This window comes from Myotis yumanensis, unplaced genomic scaffold, assembly GCF_028538775.1.
Source record: "Myotis yumanensis isolate MYYU_CA2020_CCGP unplaced genomic scaffold, mMyoYum1.0.hap1 SCAF_8, whole genome shotgun sequence".
In the NCBI taxonomy this organism is placed as follows: domain Eukaryota; kingdom Metazoa; phylum Chordata; class Mammalia; order Chiroptera; family Vespertilionidae; genus Myotis; species Myotis yumanensis.
In genome coordinates, this window is record NW_027223759.1 from 75,353,117 (window position 1) to 75,375,085 (window position 21,969).

General features: G+C 38.4%; 1 protein-coding gene, 1 non-coding gene and 1 pseudogene across 2 annotated transcripts in view; all 3 read right to left on the reverse strand.

The window, feature by feature from the left end:
* Positions 1 to 4,961: 4,961 nt before the first annotated feature.
* The window catches only part of UBXN4 (UBX domain protein 4), a 44,886-nt gene continuing 27,878 nt past the window's right edge, over positions 4,962 to 21,969 (reverse strand). Inside the window, exons 7-13 of the mRNA XM_070423077.1 lie at positions 20,227 to 20,281; positions 19,331 to 19,495; positions 17,043 to 17,170; positions 13,675 to 13,777; positions 10,955 to 11,086; positions 7,590 to 7,789; positions 4,962 to 5,618 (exon numbers count right to left, since the gene is read on the reverse strand). Coding sequence (XP_070279178.1) covers positions 5,480 to 5,618; positions 7,590 to 7,789; positions 10,955 to 11,086; positions 13,675 to 13,777; positions 17,043 to 17,170; positions 19,331 to 19,495; positions 20,227 to 20,281 — 922 coding nt within the window. The 3' untranslated portion in view covers positions 4,962 to 5,479. The remainder of the gene's footprint in view (positions 5,619 to 7,589; positions 7,790 to 10,954; positions 11,087 to 13,674; positions 13,778 to 17,042; positions 17,171 to 19,330; positions 19,496 to 20,226; positions 20,282 to 21,969) is intronic.
* Positions 7,798 to 9,836, reverse strand: LOC139015346 (small ribosomal subunit protein uS12-like; annotated as a pseudogene).
* LOC139015931 (U1 spliceosomal RNA) lies at positions 15,550 to 15,713 on the reverse strand. The gene has a single exon (XR_011472578.1). It is a non-coding gene; the product is annotated as a U1 spliceosomal RNA (small nuclear RNA).

Here is a 21,969-nt window from a genome sequence, read left to right on the forward strand (position 1 = left end):
ATTATTTTTAAAAATCAATGGAAAAATACCTTGGGTGAGGGTTAGCAAAAAAAAATAATAATAATAAAGTACAGCATAGGAGATATAGTTAATAATACTGTAATAACTATGCATAGTGCCAGTTGGACACTATAAGTATTAGGAAGAACATTTTGTGAAGTATATGATTGTCTAATCACTATGCTATACACCTGAAACTAATACAAAACAATACTGAATATAAACTGTTATTGGAAAAAAAAATTATTACAAAAAAATAAAGAGCATGAAAAAATTCGGCAGTTATAAAAATAGTCACAGGAAGGCCCTAGTGATCCCTGGTCTGGGCACATACAAGAATCAACCAATGAATGCATAAATAAATAGAACAAGTAAATGTTTCTCTTTTCCTCTCTCTAAAAATCAATAAATTTAAAAAATCATAAAAATAAATTAAAAAATATAGTCACGGGCCCTAGCCGGTTTGGCTCAGTGGATAGAGCGTCGGCCTGCAGACCAAAGGGTCCCAGGTTCAATTCCAGTCAAGGGCATGTACCTTGGTTGCGGGCACATCCCCAGTGGGAGGTGTGCAGGAGGCGGCTGATTGATGTTTCTCTCTCATCGATGTTTCTGGCTCTCTATTCTTCTCCCTTCCTCTCTGTAAAAAATCAATAAAATATATTAAAAAAAATATATATATATATAGTCATGGGTATGTAAAGTTTTTCGAAGGAAATAGTCAATCTATATATATAAAAAGCTAGCAACGGAAACACCATAACGACCAGAACCAGTTGCTATGATGCCCACTTGCCAGCAAACCAGCCTGATCAGGAGTAGGGCCAGCTGGCCAACCTCCCGTGGCCCCTCCCCCGCAGCCGGCCATACCCCCATCAACCCCCTACCCAAACATCCCCTCCCCCCAACTGGCCCCCCCAAACAGCCTCCCCACCCTCATTGGGGGCGGGGCTGGCCAGCCAACCTCCCACAGCCCCTCCCCTGGGCTGCTGACCCCCAATCGGCGCCCCCACCCCAATTGGGGGCGGGGTCCACCAGCCAATCACCTGCAGCCCCTCCCCCTGGCTGGCCCAGCCCTAATCGGGCCGGATCGGGTCGGGCCAGCTGGCCAACCTCAAGCCATCTCCTCCTCCCAACAGGCCCGGCCCTGATCTGCTCCGGTCGGGGCCAGGCTGGCTGGACCCCACCCGTGCATGAATTCGTGCACTGGGCCTTTAGTAATATTATAATAACTATGTATGATGTCAGGTAGGTACTAGCCTTATTGGGGTGATCAATTCATTATATAAATGTCTAATAACTATGTTGTACACCTGAAACTAATAATATTGGATAGCAACTGTAATTGAAAAAATAAACTAGCCTGGCAGTGTGGCTCGAACCTATGAACCAGGAGGTCATGGTTCGATTCCCAGTCAGGGCACATGCCCAGGTTGTGAGCCCGATCCCCAGTGTGGGGCATGCAGGAGGCAACTGATCAATGATTCTCTTTCATCATTCATCTTTCTCTCTCTCCCTCTCCCTTCCTCTCTGAAATCAATAAAAAAATATATATTTTTAAAAAAGAAAAGAAAAAATAAACTAAAAGGCAACAACAACAAAATGAAAACACTTGGGAAAAAAAGTTTTCAACTGTTTTAAAAGAGTGATCATTTTTAAATTTTTTTTTCTCATAAGCATTCCTTACCTGAATTGTTTTATCTATAGAAAATTCCTATGCTCCCCTGCCGTGGACACCAACTTGGGAGTCAAAACTGTGGTACACAAACAATTTTCTCCATTAATAGATAGGAAAGGCTTATTAGATAGGGTGAAGGTAGTTCTAAAATTGATATTAAAGATTTTTCTTAGGTAGCAAAGACTCAGTATTATAAGCTGTCAATCACACCTAAATTAATTTCAAAACTTAATAACCTTTTATTTGGGGGATGAGGACATGAGCAAAATATAAACTTTCATATTAAATAAACTTGTAAGAAGAGCCAGGATAAATTGGGGGAGGGGAGGAAAGAATATTAAAACATCATATAACTAGTTATAAAAAGTAGTTTGGTAGCAGAGAGAGAATAGAAAGATTAACAAAGGAAAAGGAAGCCTATGAGAATAAAGTACGTGACAAAGGTGACATGCCAAATCAGTGGAAAAGATGGATTAGTCCATAAATGATGGTAGGTCAACAGATTAGATCATGAGGATGGCAGCCACAGGCATGGGGAAAGGAGCCAAAGCCCTTCCTGGGATACTAGATTTAAATGTAAAAAAAAGAAACCACGAGAATACTAGAATAGAAGAGTGAATTTTTAAGAATTACTTCCTGAAGTGGGAAAGGTATTTACAAGCAAGACTTAAGAACCAGCAGCCATAAAGAAAGACACACTGCTCTAACTGATTTGGCTCAGTGGATAGAGCGTCGGCCTGCGGACTTAAAGGTCCCAGGTTCAATTCCGGTCAAGGGCATGTACCTTGGTTGTGGGCACATCCCCAGTAGGAGGTGTGCAGGAGGCAGCTGATTGATGTTTCTCTCTTATCGATGTTTCTAACTCTCTATCCCTCTCCCTTCCTCTCTGTAAAAAATCAATAAAATATATTAAAAAAGAAAGAAAGAAAGACACTGATAATACTAGTATGACCTCCTAAATACTGTGGAAAAAATTACCAATAATATATTCATGGAAAGATAAACGGGAGAAACTATTTATATCATATGCTAGACAAAGGGCTGATTTTCTTAATAAATATGGAATTCTTATAAATCAGTAAGAAAAAGATGGAAAAAAACAAAGTAAAAACTAGACAAGAACAGGTATTTCTAAGAAATTAAAATGACCAATAATATTAAAAGATGCTAAACTTCATTTGTGTCCAACACAATGCATAAAAAATGCAGACAGTTTTTCATCCATCATATTGAAAAAGATGAAAAGGTATAATACAATGTTGGCAAGGATATGTGGGGGCGTATATTCATAGAGCCATAAGAGGAGGCAATTTGGTAGGATTTTTTAATAATCCAAACTGCAAACATCCTTTGTAAGTTATACAAACCTACAGGTACATTTTCACACCTAAAAAGATACCTTCACAAAGATATTCGTACCAATGTTTGTAATAGAAACACAAAAAGAAGCAAAGAAATAATAACCAATGGCACTAGAGCAGTGGTTGCCAACATTTTGGACCTCAGACCACCAGCAGTCCGCGGACCACCAGTTGGCGACCGCTGCATTAGAGCATGAATAATAAGTTGGGGTACATTTATCAAGTAAAATGCTATATAGTCATTAATAAGATGACGTAACTATGTACTTATAGGGGAAGATCTTCAAGATTAAAGTAAAAGCAAGCTGCAGAGTAGTATATGTAATATGATCCCATTTATTTAAAATATAAAGATTACATATTTGCTTATTACGCATAAAAATTTTCCAAGAATTACAAAAGAAACTGTTAATAGATTAAGGTTACTTCTGGAGAATAAAACTGGGGGTGAGATTTCATTTTCATTTTATAGCCTCCTATACTACTTTGAGGTTTTCTTTACTATGTATACTTTTTAAAATATAAAGTTGAGGAGGGATCCTCTTATTCAAGGATTGTGAATCATTCTTTTATGTACATTTCTCTAAGATCTATATTTGATTTTTTTCAAGGCAAACTGATGAGGTTCTCCAAGTTTTTGCAAATATATATATATCTAACCAGAGGCCCGGTGCACAAATTCGTGCACAAGTAGGGTCCAGCCAGCCCACCCCGATTGGGGTGGGGTGAGGGGCCGCTCAGGGTTGGGGGCGGGGGGAAGGGCTGCGGGCAGTTGGCTGGCCAGCCCCGCCCCCTAGTCGAAATCCTGGTTCGAGGGGACAATTTGCATATTAGCCTTTTATTATATAGGATGGGCTCACACCCATTTGCCAAGTGCTATATTTTTAAAAATGACAAACCTTTACTAAAATGAGATGCTTGAATTTTTCTTTTTCAAAATCACTTTTTAAATTATGGAAGTAATATGATCATTGCAGAAAATAGAGAAAACATATAAGGGTGCAAAAAAAAGAACTAAAATCACATTTGACCACTCTTACCACAGTTAATATTTGGTGTGTTTTCTTTGCATTATATTAATGCATAGTAGTGTCTATGTTTAAAATGTGTACAATAACTGTACCTACAGGTGTATATCCTACTCCCCCCCAATATATAACAGGTACTCAATAAATATATTAAAAATTGAATTGAATTAGTATTGTACCATTTCTCCTCATTGAAAATTCTTTCTACACAAGGGATTTAGTTGATTTCTAGTTCTTAGGTAAAATAAATAACACTTAATGTATTTATAAACTTTTTCTGCATTTATGATCATTCCTCAGGAAAAATTATAGGATCAAAGAGTATGAAATATTTGTTACTGATGTTTTTCAAAAAGGTTATACCAGCTTTTACTTGAATCTCTAGCATAGCCTGTCTCACTATTTCCTTGCCTAAAACATTACTATTACCATTTTTAAAAGTCATTGTTATTTCATGGTGAAAAACAAAGTTCGCTGAGAAAATTTCTCCCTCCCATTACAAAATAAAGTCCTTCTACATGTTCACTCAAGAGTGGTATCTTCCAACCTAAAAGCAGGTTAAAAGAGGAACTGTTGAGCTTACTCCCTTTTTCAAGCATTATTCTTTTAGTAGGATTCCGCTACCAAAAACATGGATAAAGTAGCATGTAAGTCAGATTAAGAATCTTTTTCACATTATGCAAAGTGATGCCTCACTGATGTAGGAGACAGTATCATATCATCAATGTGTGTCAGAAAATTACTTCCTGCAGTGATATTTAAGGTAAGGTGGCCAGTTAACTTTCCTGAGATAGCTCCAGAAGCAATACTGATGGGAAATCAGGCACATGACCTCAACAGAGCGCTGTGCAACAAAAAGATGGTAGGATAATAAAACTTAAAGCAAAAATAAGATCATTCTGATTTTTAGAAAAGATTTTTTATTCAGAGTTTAAGATTAAAAACTACAAGAATTTACTTGTAGCTGATGAGCAGAGAGAAAAAAACATAAATCATCATCTGATTGGCTAGTTAAAATGCTCTGACTCAGAGTCAAATTACTCAGGGACATGTAGTTACTCTGTGTGGGCTTAGGAGTTCTGGAGCAAAATAGTTCTAAACAAAACGTATCATCTCAGAGCACAGGGCTAACGGGATCTGAAATACTGAGTAAGAAAGCTAATAAAGGGAGGTTGTGAGACCTTTTGATTCTTTTAGGCTTCTAGCAGTTGGTTACCATATGCAAGGACCTAGCAGCGAGTTATTTTCTCTCTTGACTTGTCTGGGTTAAACAACTTTAAACAACTAAGCAGGAATAAAGAGACACTTTATCGATCAGTTAAAAAACATAAAGTAGTCCCACCTCTCCAGTAGAATTTTAGTTGAATTAAATCATAAGAGAAACAATGATTATTGCACATAATGTACTTGTCACACTACATCTGTTGAGTAGAATTTCCATTCCAAGTGTTGTTTTCATCTTCACCATCATCTTGAGTCCTCAATCTATATATCTTCCCCTCTTTTTTAAAGTCTTCTCCCCGTTTCTCCAGCACTCTTTTTCTGACAGGTTCCCTGATATAACAAAAGAGGGAGAAAAGAGAAGATGTCATAAAATAAAAACAGAAGTAACACAAAGCTGTTTCCTTTACAATTCTATTAGTATAGGCAACTATATTTTAAGGAAAGTTCATGGGAGATAATTATATCTACTATTACAGTACTAGGTTTTATGTTTTTGGAAGTTTAACTTCATCTGTTCTCCACGATAAACCAGCTAAATTGTAGTTTCTATTTCCATGTATTTCTTGAAGACTTACTAAGCTTTAGAAGAGTGTGACTATCTGCCACCTAATCTTTCCTTTTATTTATGGAAGCTGACATATATACTAAAACATTTATAACTTACACAGCACCCTAGAAGCTATCCAAAGCTCCACTCATAGCCTAATTCCCAGAAATGGCTAATTAGCAATTTTAATCATTTTATAATGTTTAATAATTTATTTATGCAATTAAGAACAAACAGGATTTCATCTGAAAATGGGAAGGAAACAGATGAAATTTAAGGTAATTCATTTTCCAACACTAGAGGGGAACAGAGAGAGCAAAAAGAAAACAGGAAAACCAAGAATAGAACACAAAGTTTTGCCTCTTAGATATACACTCATCCCATCCTTTTCCCCAACACAAGTCCTGTTCCCTTATTTGAAAAATGTTTTTAAAAACCCACATAGCAAGGTATCAGATACTACAGTACCTCAGGATTAAATGCTCCCACCTATTGCTCAAGAAGAGTTCTAAAGTTCAGCACTAACAAGGCCTCGTTTGAATGCTGTTTTAAGACAAAGAATTTTTCTTTGTCCCCTCCTTTTGAGTAATGTATTAAGGCTATAATTGGTCTTCCTGCCTAACAGTTAAATCTTCATCTAGAGCAGCAGTTCTCAACCTGTGGGGTAGCAACCCCTTTGGTGGTCGAATGACCCTTTCACAGGGGTTGCCTAAGACCGTCCTGCATATCAGATATTTACATTACGATTCATAACAGTAGCAACATTACAGTTATGAAGTAGCAACAGAAATAATTTTATGGTTGGGTCACAACATGAGGAACTGTATTTAAAGGGCCAGAAGGTTGAGAACCACTGATCTAGAGAGTCAATAAGACTAAGAATCTTACTGAGGGCAGACAGGCAAGAATTTTCATTACTTATCATATAGGATTGGAGTGACATTTTGCTATAATGGCTATTAACAGCCTAATAGAATGTTTAACAATAACAGATACATATTAAAATAAATTGTGGTATTATTAGAAGAGGGTAGGTATAATCTCACCTAGGAAAACTTTCTGTTAAACCTTAATATGTAAAACCTTAATCATTAGTGTTATCTATTAGTATTACCATTCTGACCTTGACCATCTACAATAAAAGGTAGGTCTCTTGGTTAAGGAACTAGTCCAATGAACTCTCTGAAGGAGGCACCATTTTAAGTGAATATTCAGTTTCCTCGGTTTGGTCCTTCTCTAAATGACCAGAGAAGATAGTCAGCCAGCAGATCAAAGAACCACTAGGCTTAACATTCTCTAAAGCACAATCTCTCTAAAGAAATTATGCAAGATGACTGTGAAAAATTAATGGAATGAAGTATCTTGTCAGATTAAACATGGCTAGCAAGAAAAAATATGACTATTTAGACCGGGGGGGGGGGGGGGGGGGGATATCTGTTTTTACAGTTATAGGATAAAGAGAATCAATAAATGAAACAACAAAACCAGCAGAGGTGAAGTAGCTTTCCATGGACTAGGTTTTAAAAAGATGGCTGAGGAAACTCATGTAAGTTAACTTCCCAGGAGAGATATAATAAAATCTTCAGAACATTTAGTTTTGTTCCCATATACGGGAAGAAGGCAAAGTACCTTTTACAATTTTTTTCATTTTGAATAAGGTATTGGGCATTACTAACATTTTCCAAATGGGAAAGACAAAAAATAAATAATAAATAAAAAAACATTTTGCAAATGGGGAAAATACAAACAGATACCTTTTCTCTGAATTGCTAGATGATGCAAGGTTTGAGGATTCCGAAGATGATCTCACTGAGGTCTGTGCAGGAGGAGGATTACTAAATAAGAAGTTGCTAATCAATCTCCAGATGGCAAGGAATGGGTAAAGTACTGTCCCCAACAATGTCCAAAAGTCTCCACTGGAAGAATGTACCATAGATGTAGTTGGTCTTCTTGCCTAAAAATTAAGAAATAAACCTAGATGAAGACTACATCAGCCCAATTACATCACAAAGTTCTAGGTGAATCTTTTATCCGAAAAACAAAGTCGTATTAATTTTAGTTTATTGCAAGAAGGGAAAATTACCAACTTTGCTGTGTTGGTTTTTTGTTTTTTTTTCCTTAAGTGTATATAAATCTCTTGAAACACCTCAAGCTCTACTTTTTTTTTGTTGTTGTTCATCTTCACCCAAGGATATTTTTTCCATTTATTTTTAGAGAGAGTGGAAGGGAGGAGGACAGAGAGAAACATCAATGTGAGAGAAAGACATTGATTGGCTGTCTCCCACACATATCAAGCCTGCAACCCAGGTCCGTGCCAGTGCCTTGACCAGAATGGAACCTGTGACCTTTCAGTCAACAGGCCAACACTCTATCCACTGAGCCAAACTGGCTAGGGCTGGAGCTGTACTTTTTATTTTATTTTATTTTATTTAGGCATATGAAAATTTATTACTACTGTGATTTCACCATCAAAACTTATGATCTTGGTCTTTCCTTCTTGCCTTTATATAAGGCCAAAATAGACACATTGGCTACTCTGACAACCTGAAAGCGAACTCCAGAAATGTCACCAACAGCATGACCTTTGTGACCAAATTTAGCAACCAGAACTTCGTCATGTTCCTCAATAAAATTCAAACAACCATCACTGAGTACAAAGTCTGATTATTTGCCATTCTTGATCAGCTGGACCCTAACACACTTCCTGATGGCAGAATTTGGCTGTTTGGCTTCAACCCCTACTTTTTCCAGCACAATTCCCTTTGCATGGGACACACCTCCAAAAGGGTTGGCCTTCGGGGCCGTGCCCAAATGGACTTTCTTGTACTGTTTATCATGCCCCTTCTGATCTCCCCGGTGGCTCCAGAGCTTCCGGGCAGTACAAAGACTGCCAATACTTGCCCATCCTGCTGGTGCCACAGGCCTTGTGCTTTTAATTTTTAAAAAAATATATGTTTTTGTTGATTTAGAGAGAGGAAGGGAGGATAGAGATAAAAACATCGGTGAGAGAATCATTGATCAGCTGCCTCCTGCACACCCCACACTGGGGATCAAGCCCACAACCTGGGCATGTACCCTGACTGGGAATCAAACCAGTGACCTCATGGTTCCTGGGTTGACGCTCAACCTCTGAACCACACCGGCCGGGCTGGAGCTCTACTTTTTAAAGGAGTACTCACTACATAGAAACCAGAAGGTAGTTTTTGGTAAAATGAACCAATTATTTTTAAGAGAATGAAACTTTTGTATTGAATTTATAACTTGGATAAGAAAGGTCTTTTTCTTTCTTTAAACATATCTTTTTTTTTTTTTTTTTTAAATATATTTTATTGATTTTTTACAGAGAGGAAGGGAGAGAGATAGAGAGTTAGAAACATCGATGAGAGAGAAACATCGACCAGCTGCCTCCTGCACATCTCCCACTGGGGATATGCCTGCAACCCAGGTACATGCCCTTGACCGGAATCGAACCTGGGACCTTTCAGTCCGCAGGCCGACGCTCTATCCACTGAGCCAAACCAGTATCGGCTCTTTAAACATATCTTATTGATTTTTTATAGAGAGGAAGGGTGAGGAAAAGTTAGAAACATCAATGGGAGAGAAACACTGATCAGCTGCCTCCTGCACACTCCCTACTAGGAATGTGCCCGCAACCAAGGTACATGCCCTTGACTGGAATCGAACCTAGAACCCTTCAGTCTGCAGGCTGATGCTCTATCCACTGAGCCAAACTGGTCAGGACAGAAAGGTCTTTCTTGATTATTAAAAAGAAGATGGGAAGGTTTTAAATCTCAGTGAATACAACTAATCCTGATTATTGGAGGGCTGTTTCAGGGGTGGGGACACTAGTTCAGAGCAGGAAAAACTGTATTAACCCTGACACAGAAGACCCAGTTCTCATCCCACTTTTGGCATGTAAGGTGGCACCTCAGCAAACTCATTTAAGCCTTCTGAGCCCCTTTTCTTCATCAGAGATTAAAATATTGTTGTAAGGCCGTAACCGGTTTGGCTCAGTGGATAGAGCGTCGGCCTGCGGACTCAAGGGTCCCAGGTTCGATTCCGGTCAAGGGCATGTACCTGGGTTGTGGGCACATCCCCAGTGGGAGGTGTGCAGGAGGCAGCTGATCGATGTTTCTCTCTCATTGATGTTTCTGACGCTCTATCTCTCTCCCTTCCTCTCTGTAAAAAAATCAATAGAATATATTAAAAAAAATAAAAATAAAAATAAAATATTGTTGTAAGGATCAAATGGAATTATTTTTATGTTAAAATGTTTTTTAAAAACTTGGTGAACAGTAGAGTAGTACACAAATAAAACCCACTAAGTCTGTAAATTAGACACTCTGCATTTCTTATTTTCTTCTCCCACTGGTCATTTTTTGTCCATGAAAATAGGCGAGAAGCCCTGGTTTATTTGGCTCAGTGGATACAGTGTCAGCCTGTGTACTGAAGGGTCCCAGGTTTGATTCTGATTAAGGGCACATGCCCAGGTTGTGGGCTTGGTCCCCAGGAGGGGGCATGCATGAGGCAGCTGATCAATGATTCTCTTTTTTTTTTTTTTTTAAATATATTTTTTATTGATTTTTTACAGAGAGGAAGGGAGAGAGATAGAGAGTCAGAAACATCGATGAGAGAGAAACATCGACCAGCCGCCTCCTGCACATCTCCCACTGGGGATGTGCTCGCAACCCAGGTACGTGCCCTTGACCGGAATCGAACCCGGGACCTTTCAGTCCGCAGGCCGACGCTCTATCCACTGAGCCAAACCGGTTTCGGCTGATCAATGATTCTCTTATCATTGATGTTTCTATCTATCTCTCCCTCTCCCTTCCTCTCTGAAATCAATAAAAATGTATTTTTTATTTAAAAAAAATATTTTTTAAAAAAGAAAAATAGGCAAGGAAAAAAGTTGAAAATTAAACTGGTGCCTCACCAGAAATAAAAATACATAAAACAGAGGATAATGGAGCCATAATACTGATTTAACATATTTGGATAATGTGGATTTTAATTACCCATAATACACCATTCACCTTCCCTTTCTGTAATTATAAGAAACAATGAATAGTAGAACAAACAGATCTGTAAGAATAGAATAAATATATATGTATATACATACTGGCAACAGTACCACTGAAGCGCTTGGGGCAAGTTCCAAATCCAATAATTTCTTTTTATAATCTTCTTTGGTAAATTCTCTCCTGGGAAACATGGTTGCTAATGAAAAATTACCATATGTGTTGCCAACAGTCTGTAACATAACAATAAGTTTTAAAACATTACACCAGTGCCTTTAAAAAGATATTACATACTCATATGCATCTAAAATGACTGTTTTAACTAAAATTGCCTTGATTTTAAAAGTTCTTTTAAATGTAAACTCAAAAAAATATTTCTAAAACCTTGGCATAGCTGAAAGCTGTCAAATCCAAAAAGTATTTAAAAGCTTTCATAACTCAACAATGACCATAAAATAGCAAGAATATAGTTCCTAAAACCATATGAACAAACTGAATAAAAATGAACAATTAGGTATCTCTTAAATATAGCTGCAGTTCGCCATGAGAGTTTCTACTCTCCTTTACAAACTTATATTAACATCTCATAAATACACTTGGATTATAGGTATTCCCCATTAAAAATTTGGAATAGACCAGAATTTCCCCCATATATATCACATCAGAAATTTTTGTCTCCTCCTCTCAAATAATATAAATGGTCCATAATTAACCCACACCATACATATAATCCTAGATCCAGGAAATTACAATGAGCAGCATCATAGCCACCCTCACAATTTTAGATCACCCATACTTGTGAAATCTTAGCCAACTGTTTATCTAGAAGATTCCAAAAAAAAAAAAAAGACTAACACTTTTGTGTGTTTTTTTTGTAATTTTTCACTGTAGGTCTTATACATAGCTCTCCTTGTTCTCACTTTAACATAAGGACATACACAAATATAAAATCAGGTCATTCTGCTGGGAAGAAGTTCTAATAGGACTGATGTTATCAACGATCTTTTTTTCCCCTCTCATGGTGCTCCCCCTTTTCACTTACTTGTGGCAGAAGCAGTAAGACTCTGGCAAGGGCACCCCCTCTTAGGAGGCGAGGCCCCAGGTGTGGATTCAAAGCAAAAGAAGAATGAAAGTGGCTATTTGGGTTGGTTCTACTATAAAACTTAGGGAAAAAAGTTCTTAAAGTTTTTGTGTTGTCCAACACAGTTCACCAGTGGAGGAAGGCAGATAACAGGTATGCTTCCCTTGGGACACATAAGTGAGGCACCAGGCTAAATGCAGAAAGATCTAGTGGAAAGATCTGAACTCTAATTTTAACAATGAAATGATACATATGACAAATACTGTACATATAATGAGCCTAGATCAGGGGTGGGCAACCTTTTTGTGAGTGCATGCCAAAACCAGCAAAATCTCTGACTCAAAATTCTTCTGCGTGCCAACCCTAATTTTTTGAGAACATGTTATGCCTACTTGGTATCTCTTAAGGTGTACGTATGTGAAGAACCTTGAAGAAATAATGAAATTCATTCGAGCGACAAAAACACAGTATATGATGATGAAAAATACATTTATTTTTTAATGTATACATATACACTGATAGTCTGACAGAAAACTTTGACTCCATTTGATATTATCAGTGGGACTTTTGCTGCTGCATCACTGATGACAGAGATTTTACATCAGGTTTATATTTCGTGACCTTCAGAGATATGCAGGAGCTACTACTTTCATCCGTCAGGCTACTCCTATTATGAGACTTAACAAAATTCATCACTGAGAACAAAGATTCGCAAGTGTATGTGGATGAAACCAAAACACTGGTCCAATCTAGGAAGGCAGGGAGAGTTAAGGCAGAGGCATAGAAATTGCTCTTCCCCTCTCTCGTCAATCCATGTCTATGGTCTTTAAGATAACTTGTTATGTGAAATTATTTATTTATCTAAGATGCATCTACACTGAATTTATCAAAAAAAGAAAAAAGTCGATATTAAGAAAAAAATTGTAAATGGAAGATTGTAAGAGAGGGTTTCGCGTGCCAGCCAAAGTTACTGGCATGCCATGTTTGGCACGAGTGCCAGGGGTGCCCACCCCTGGCCTAGATCCTACAGGACATCTGACGCCTAGAATCCCATAAGATATCAATCAGAAAATAAAAATTAATTGGAAGCTACTCATCTAATAAGATAAAAAATTTCAAACCCATGCCAATTTTAGAGTAAGGCCACATTTTGGAAGTAAATTCCTAAAGAAGATACTTGTTGCCAAATAAAGATTAATGGTCTTTAGGCTTGGACAACTGGTAGGATGGTAGGAAGATGGCCAGCTCAAAAGCATTCTAAGCAACCTAAAGGAAATGTGGAGAGGACCAAGAAATACTGCATCCTTTTTACTAGGTACAACTCCGTAAGATTAGAACTCTGGAAAATACTGCATCCTTTTTACTAGGTACAACTCCGTAAGATTAGAACTCTGGAAAATACTGCATCCTTTTTACTAAGTACAACTCCGTAAGATTAGAACTCTGGAAAATCATTAAATTTTCACTCCTCCAGTTGAGTATACTAAGCAGTGAAAAATTTTCCAGAGCTTCTTGTACAATATCAGCAAATTCCTATTTCTGCACAACAAGGAGATACACTATTCCCATGTGGCACTAATCCACAATGGCAGCTCCACACACCCCAGAGTTGTCCTGTGCCTCCCTCCCGGGGATAAGTCATCACTTGTTCATCTTCTTCAAATCCTGCTTGAAAATGTTCCCTTCCTACATTTAAATAACTTACTCATCTATCTTTACTACAACTCAGGACAAATTTACCTGTGCAGCAAACTGCCTTGCCTCTTCTAGAGGAGCATCAGAAGGGAACTGATTTGTAAAGGAAGAACCATCAGGAAGACGAAATTGAATTCTTGCAACAGTGCTGTGAAGAAAGAAAATGTAAGTCAACATCTTACCTCTACATATTCCCAAACAATATCAAAAGTTAGAGAAAAACTGAAGTGAAAATGTACAATGAAAAGAGGGTATTTTTTCACAATGTCAGGTCTTTTTGTTTCTATTTTTTAAAGCTTTACTGAAATATAATTCACATACTGTAAAATTCACCTTCTTAATGCATACGATTTAGTCATTTTTAATAGTCAGAATTGTACATCACCGATTTCTAATTCCAGAACATTTTTATCACCCCAAAAAGACACCCCAAATCCATTAGTATTCCTCTCTCACCTAACTGGCAATCACTAATCTACTTTCTGAATCTGTAGGTTTGCCTACTTTCGGCATTTTATATGATGGAACATACATGTGACTTTTTGGTGACTGGCTTCTTTCATGTACCATTGTTTTCAAGGTTCACCCATGTTGTAGCATGTATACTTCATTCCTTTATATTGCCAATTAATGTTCCATTGTATGTTTTGTTCATCCATTCTTCAGTTGACGAACATTTGGGTTATTACTACATTTTGGCTATGATGAAGAATGCTGCTATAAATATTCAAGTACAGATTTTTGTGTGGACATTTTCAACTAGAGGCCCAGTGCACAAAAATTTGTGCACTCGGGGGGGTCCCTCGGCCTGACCTGTGCCCTCTCACAGTCTGGGACCCCTCGGGGGATGACCACCTGCTGGCGTAGGCCCGCTCCCTGGGGGATTGGGCCTAAGCTGGCAATCAGACATCCCTCGGGCAGCCTGAGAGCCCTCGGGGGATGTCCACTTGCCAGCAGGAAGCAGGCCTAAGCTGCAGTCAGACATCCTTAGTGCTGCTGAGGAGGCGGGAGAGGCTCCCACCACCACCACTGTACTGGCAGCCATCAGCCTGGCTTGTGGCTGAGCAGAGCTCTCCCTGTGGGAGCACACTGACCACCAGGGGGAAGCTCCTGCATTGAGCGTCTGGCCCCTGGTGGTCAGTGTGTGTCAGAGTGACCAGTCATTCCCAGTCATTCTGCTGTTAGGGTCAGTTTGCATATTACCCTTTTATTATATAGAATAGAGGCCTGGTGCATGGGTGGGGGCCGGCTGGTTTGCCCTGAATGGTGTCCCGGATCAGGGTGGGGGTCCTGCTGGGGTACCTGGCCAGCCTGGGTGAAGGGCTGATGGGTGTTTGCAGGCTGGTCACACCCCCTTCAGGGTGGGGGTCCCCACTGGGGTGCCTGGCCAGCCTGGGTGAGGGGCTGATGGCTGTTTGCAGGCTGGTCAAGCCCGCCCCAGTGGGGACCCTCACCCCATGGAGGTTTGGCTAGCCTGGGTGAGGAGCTGATGGCTGTTTTCAGGCTGGCCACACCCCCTTTAGGGTGGGGGGTCCCCACTGGGGTGCCTGGCCAGTCTGGGTGAGGGGCTGAGGGCCGTTTTCAGGCTGGCCACGCCCCCCAGTGATGGAAGCTCCCAGCCTCTCCTTTTTTTCTTCTTCTTTTTTTAATTCTGGGATTTATTTACCTTCTATAATCGAAACTTTGTTGCCTTCAGTGGAGCTCAGAGCCGGCCGCAGCAGGCGGGAAGCTTGGCTTCCTCCATCACTGGAGCAACCAAGCCTCCTGCTCCCTCTAGCTCCGTGTTTGCTGGCCGCCATCTTGGTTGGGTTAATTTGCATATAGTCGCTCTGACTGGGTGGTGGGCATGGCTTAAGGTGTAGTGAAGGCAAGGTCAATTTGCATGTTTTTCTTTTATTAGATTTTTTTTTTTTTTTTTTTTAGGGAAGAGCACAAACACAGTCCCCCACTACCACAAATTATACAGTCGAGTTTCCCACATTTGGGGAAATCGCAGGGGTCAGCACATCCAGAGTGCAATGGATAAGCCTCGCCCTGGGAAAACCACCTTCGCGATCATGGTATCTCCCCTGCCAGGTAAGTATATTCTTTCTTATTTTTTTAAATATATTTTTATTGATATCAGAGAGTAAGGGGGAGGGAGAGAGATAAACATCAATGATGGAAATCATTGATCGGCTGCCTCCTGCATGTCCCACACTGGAGATCGAGCCCGTAACCCAGGCATGTGCCCTGAAAGAAATTGAACCATGACATCCTGGTTCATAGGTTGACGCTCAACCACTGAGCCACACCAGCTGGGCTATTTTCAATTCTCTTGAATATATATTTAAAAATAGACTGCTGGATTATATGGCAACTCTATGTTTAACATCTTGAGGAACTACCAAATTGTTTTGTTTCCAAAGTGGCTGCATCAGTTTATAATCCCTTCAGCAATGTAGGAAGGTTCCAATTCTACATATCCATACCAATACTTGTTACTGTCTCTTTAAATGTAGAAATCCTAGAGGGATTAAAATAGTATCTCATTGTGGTCTTGATTTGTATTCCCTTCTGACTAGTGATGATGAGTATCCTTTCATGTGCTTATTGACTATCTTCTCTGGAGAAATGTCTATTCAAATCCATTCCCCATATTTAAGTGGATTGTTTGCTTTTTATTGTTGAGTTATACGAATTCTTTCTAAATTCCAGATACAAGTCCTTTATCAGATATATATGATGCAAAACATCATCACTGATGTTTCTATCTCTCCTCCCTCTCTGAAATCAATAAAAATATATTTTTAAAAGTTTTTTTTTTTAATTTTGGTGAAGTCCAACTTATCTATTTCTTTCTTTTGTTGCTTGTACTTTTGATGTAATGTCTAAGAATCCACTGCCTATTCCAAGATCACAAGATTTCCTTCTTTTCCCTAAGATTTTATACTTTTTTTTTTTGCGTTGCTTAAAGAAAAAAACTTTAATATTACACTAGTAACTAGGGTGGGACACCAAACTTGACAGTTGTAGGGCCAATCTATGTAACAGCGCAGGATAGCCATCTTTGGGCAATAGCCCTCAGGGTCAAAGCAAGGGTGGGAAGGAACAAGTATTAACCAGGAAGTGCAAGAGGCAGCTTTGGGTGGTGCTGACTCAGTAGACACGGACGGTGTGCAGGAAGGTGCAGCCACTGAAAAATCCTAAGTCGAACCATCATAAGTCAGGGACTGTCTGTATTTAGTACTATCACACTGAACATTCACATTTAATAACAAATACCATTGGCAGCTGCAAAACTCATCAATATGTCCTTCTGAAACTACTTATTATAGCTACAGCACACAAATCAATGTTAAAAAGCAGCCCACAACCACTGTTCTTCTCGGCTGCTACATATACAAAGATGTTTAAGCAAAAAAATAAAGTACCTTCTTTCTCTTGCAGAAGCATCCCTCTTAACTTCCATTTCTGCTTGTTTAACCAGCAAGGCAGCAGCTTTAGCAGCTTCTACTTCTTCCTTTGTCTTTGCGAAACGAGCTGCTCTCTCTGCACGATCCTTTAAAACAGTTAGATGCTAAGTATCTTTCACTGCCAGAATTCTACTCTCATATTTCCAAACACAAGGAACACACACACGCATGAAATCCCTTAAAGCCATACATGTAACTTAATCAGTCTGGATCTGGTACTCTTTAGTTTTATCAACGGCCACGGACCAGAGCTGTTATTAAACAAACATGGACTTGATTTTGGTCACTACTGTATCACCAGAGCCCGGAACAAGGTCTAGCATATAGTACATATGTATCTGTTGAATAAAGAAATAAGCAATATAAAGGTAGATGTAATTTTCATTTTCATGTGTTACAACTACTCAATTCTAAAAGCAATTGCTGCTAAACCATCCTAAGCTTCTACTTGATGGTATAAATTCTTTGAATGTCCCAAAAAAGAATGCTCGTGACTAGAGGAAACTGCTAGGTAACCAATTCTTAGCTTCTTTTCTAGAGAATCTTTGAAAATTACCTTTTGACTACTGATAAAATTCATAACATTGAGAAAAATTAATTTGAAAAAAATCTCAATTTTAATATTAACTGTATTTTAATTCACTGTACAATTTCTATAAAAGGAAGCTGAGAATTGGTACTTTTTATCAGCTTTTTTTTTACTTCAAGAAAAACAATTTTAAATATAATGTCACATGCAATAATATCTCAAGAAAAACGATTTTAAATGCTAAATGCGATAAACACCAATTATTCAAGAAAAATGATCTTACATATAATATTACATGCAATAAACATTAACCGTTTGAGTCCCAAGCAGCGCGATCGCGCTGCTGAGATTTTATGTCGAGAAAACATACGATTCGTTTGAGTCCCAGGGGGTATTGAAAAAAACACTGTCGAAGAATCCCAAACAGTGCAACTGTGCTTTCTCTAAATGAGTACGAAAAGACCCAAACAATGTGATAGCGCTTGTTTTATTTTATGTCGAGAAATACCAAGCAGCGCGATTGCGCTGCTTGGGACTCAAACGGTTAATATTTCAAGAATAAAAGGATTTTAAGTATAACACCAAAACTGTACTAACATAGTATGTCACAAAAGTTGTAGGAAATATTAAAAATCTGCAAATAACAGAATTACTTATATTATATTCTAGAATATTTTTGTTCCCCCTGATTCTATTTTTGTTCATCAGTTATGTTGTACATTCTATTCCACAAATGAGTGAGATCATATGATATTTATCCTTCTCCGACTGTCTTATTTCGCTTAGCATGATGCTTTTAAAGTCTATTTTGTCAGATATGAGTACTGCTACTCCAACTTTTTTTTTCTTTTCCATTTGCATGGAAAATCTTTTTTCCATCCCTTCGCTTTCATCCTGTGTGTGTCTTTTGTTTTGAGGCGGGTCTCTTGTAGACAGCATATAGTTGGGTCATGTTTTGTATCCATTCAGCTACCATACACCTTTTGATTGGAGCATTTAATCCATTTACATTTAGGGTTATTATTGAGACGTACTTGTTTATAGCCACTTTAACTCTGTATGGGTAGGTTCCTCTGTTTCTTCTTCTCAGCAATCCCTTACAGCAATCCCTTTAGTATTTCCTGTAATGCTGGCTTGGTGATGATGAACTCCTTTAGCCTTTTTTTTTTTTTTTTTTGTCTGGGAAGCTCTTTATTTGACCATCTATTTTGAATTATAGCCTTGCTGGATATAGTAATCTTGGTCTCAGGACCTTTCTTTCCATTACCTTGAGTACTTCATGCCATTCCCTTCTGGCCAGTAGAGTTTCTGATGAGAAATCAGGTGTCAGCCTTATGGGAACTCCTTTGTAGGTAACAGTTTTCTTTTCTCTTGCTGCCTTTAAGATTCTCTGTCTTTAATTTTTGGCATTTTAATTATAATGTGTCTGGGCGTCGGTCTGTTTGGGTTCTTCTTGTTTTGGGTTCTCTGTGCCTCTTGAACTTGTGTGACTTTTTCCTGTACCAGGTTAGGGAAGTTTTCTACCATTATTTCTTCATACACCTTCTCTATTCCTTTCTTCCTTTCTGCCTCTTCTGGCAGAATTGGTACTTTTTGAGCCACTAAAAATCTACTATTTTTGTGTACACTGTCTGGTAATAAACCAAACCATTATGCATGGAAAAACAACTTCACAAATGTTCTACAGTCAAGCAGTAAAAATAAACTTAATACTCACCAATGCAATCTGCTGTTTTATACGCTCTCGAGCTGCCCTATCTTCTGCCTTTTCTCTGTTTCTTTCCTCTAACATTCTTTTTGTTAATTCCTCTTCTTGCTTTCTTTTATAATCCAACATTTCTTTTCCAGTTTTTCTCCTCTCAATTTCTTTCTTAATCTCTCTCTGAATTAAAAAGAAAGTTTTATGAGCTCAAACATTATTTAATAATCTGCCCTAGATATTATTCTGTATATAGCAGGTTGTAGGTACATTTACTTCATAAAATGTAAGAGGTCAGTAGAATCTATTAACAGCATGGGATAAAGGTCAAATTTATACGTCTTTGCCAATGGTTCTATTAAGAGTACGATGTGGTCAATGTAATTTGAAAACAAAGAGAATTGCAGGTCACTAGTTTGAGATGAATAGGTTACCCTTCAAGGACAACAAGGCAGTCATTTATTTGACTTTCCTATATTAAATGATAACTTTCTTATATTAAAACCCTAAAGAGATGATGCAGATTAGGAGCGCATGGTGAGAAAAATGGAATGCAGCAACATGACAGGAAAAATTCGGCAAAATGTCTACAATTTTTTTTTTTTACAAAAAGAAACTAAAATTTTGATCTGTATCAAAGCAAAAATATTTTAGTTCAAGTCCCTTTATTCTTAATATAAAAAGACTCACAGCAGAGAGAGAAATAATGAGCCAATTACTCCTAGCTATTTACAAAAAGAATACTAAAAAAGTGCATACTATGATCCTACTACAGAAGACAGATAATTCCCTTCACTATGCTCCAACACTGAACTATAACCAGGAAGCCATCCTAGGTCTGCCAACTGAATAGGGAGTCAAATTTTCCCTCACTTAATGGAAGAATAAAACAATGCTAAGTGTACAAACTTTACCTGTTCTTCCTCTTTCCTTTTCTCTTCTCTCCTTTCTTCAAGTTTTTTGGTTAGTCTGTATTATAAAAGTTTTTAAAAAAATACATTAACTGAGACACATCATATTAATATAAAATATATTTAGATGATTTCTTTAGCTACAAACAACTGGGGAAATATAGAAACAACAAACAAAAAAAGCTCCTGAATACAAAGCAACAAATTATTTGCCTTGCCCCTGGCCACTAGAGAAATCCATGGTGAGTCCGGGGAAGCCCACAGGGAAGCTGACTGACTCTAGCTCTAAGCACCTTATCTCCTACTTACCACTAGTTCCCTTTTTATCCCCCCCTGATTTATTTGATATTGATTTAAAATATATACATCTAGGCCTGGCTGGCGTGGCTCAGTGGTTGAGCGTGGACCTATGAACCAAGAGTTCACAGTTCAATTCCTGGTCAGGGCACAAGCCTCAGTAGCGGGCTCGATCCCCAGTGTGGGGCGTGCAGGAGGCAGCCGATCAATAATTCTCTCTCATCATTGATGTTTCTCTCCCCCCCTCTCCCTTCCTCTCTGAAATCAATAAAAATACATTAAAAAGTATACACACACACATCTGTATCTTCAAACAAATATATAAATCAATGACTTACAAATGCTTTACCCCTTGCACAGAAGTAAACAGCAATATGGTACAAAATTGTTAAAAAATAAAAGCAAAAAACTAAAGGCTAGCATTTATAAAAACTAATAACAAGATTAATTCTCAACTGTAATAAATTCGCCAATTAAGAAACTAATGATTCTGAAAGCAGACAGTGGTAATGGTTTGCACAACGTGAATATATTAAAACTCAATGATTTGTAAATTTTGAGTCTTACAGTATATAAATTGTATTTCAATTTTAAAAAATAATGGAACTTTCTCTGAGAGGGATTTAGGTTACAAAGATATATGTAGTTGCTAAAACTCAGCTGAACAACTTATGCCAGAAATCAAGTGAGTGCTCAAAGAATGATGAGATGATTGTCCAAAGAACAGAAGACTCAGCATGAAGGGGTTCTACTAGCCAAATCTGGGGCAATCTGGGCATCAAAAAGAATAAGAGAAATGAACTATAATACATTGGGGGGGGGAGGATTTGTGAAACATCTTACTGCTGAGGGGAGTTATAAATTGGTATAACCACTTTAGAAAACTGGCCAGTACCTATGACCAAGAAATTCCCATTCCCTACAAATTCAGCCAAAATATATGTTCACCAAGGCATGTACAAGAATGTTCATAGTGTCCTATTCATAATAGCCCCAAACTGAAAACAATTCAAATATCCATCAACAGTAGAATGGATAAGTTATACAATAGTCAAATAATAGAATACCATACAGCAATGAGAGTGCACCAACTACTGCCACATGCAACAGCACAAAAGGGCCCCACAAATACAATGCTGAGCAAAGTAGTACATGTGGTTGGTTCCATTAGATTCAGGTTAGTGGGCTCAATGCCCAGTTGGGGTGTGCAGGAGGCAGCCAATCAATGACTCTCTCTCATCATTGATGTTTCTAACTCTCTCTCCCTCTCCCTTCCTCTCTGAAATCAACAAAAATATATTTAAAAAAAAAAAAGAAATCTGCCGAAACCGGTTTGGCTCAGTGGATAGAGCGTCAACCTGTGGACTGAAGGGTCCCAGGTTCGATTCCGGTCAAGGGCATGTGCCTGGGTTGCTGGCACATCCCCAGTGGGGGGTGTGCAGGAGGCAG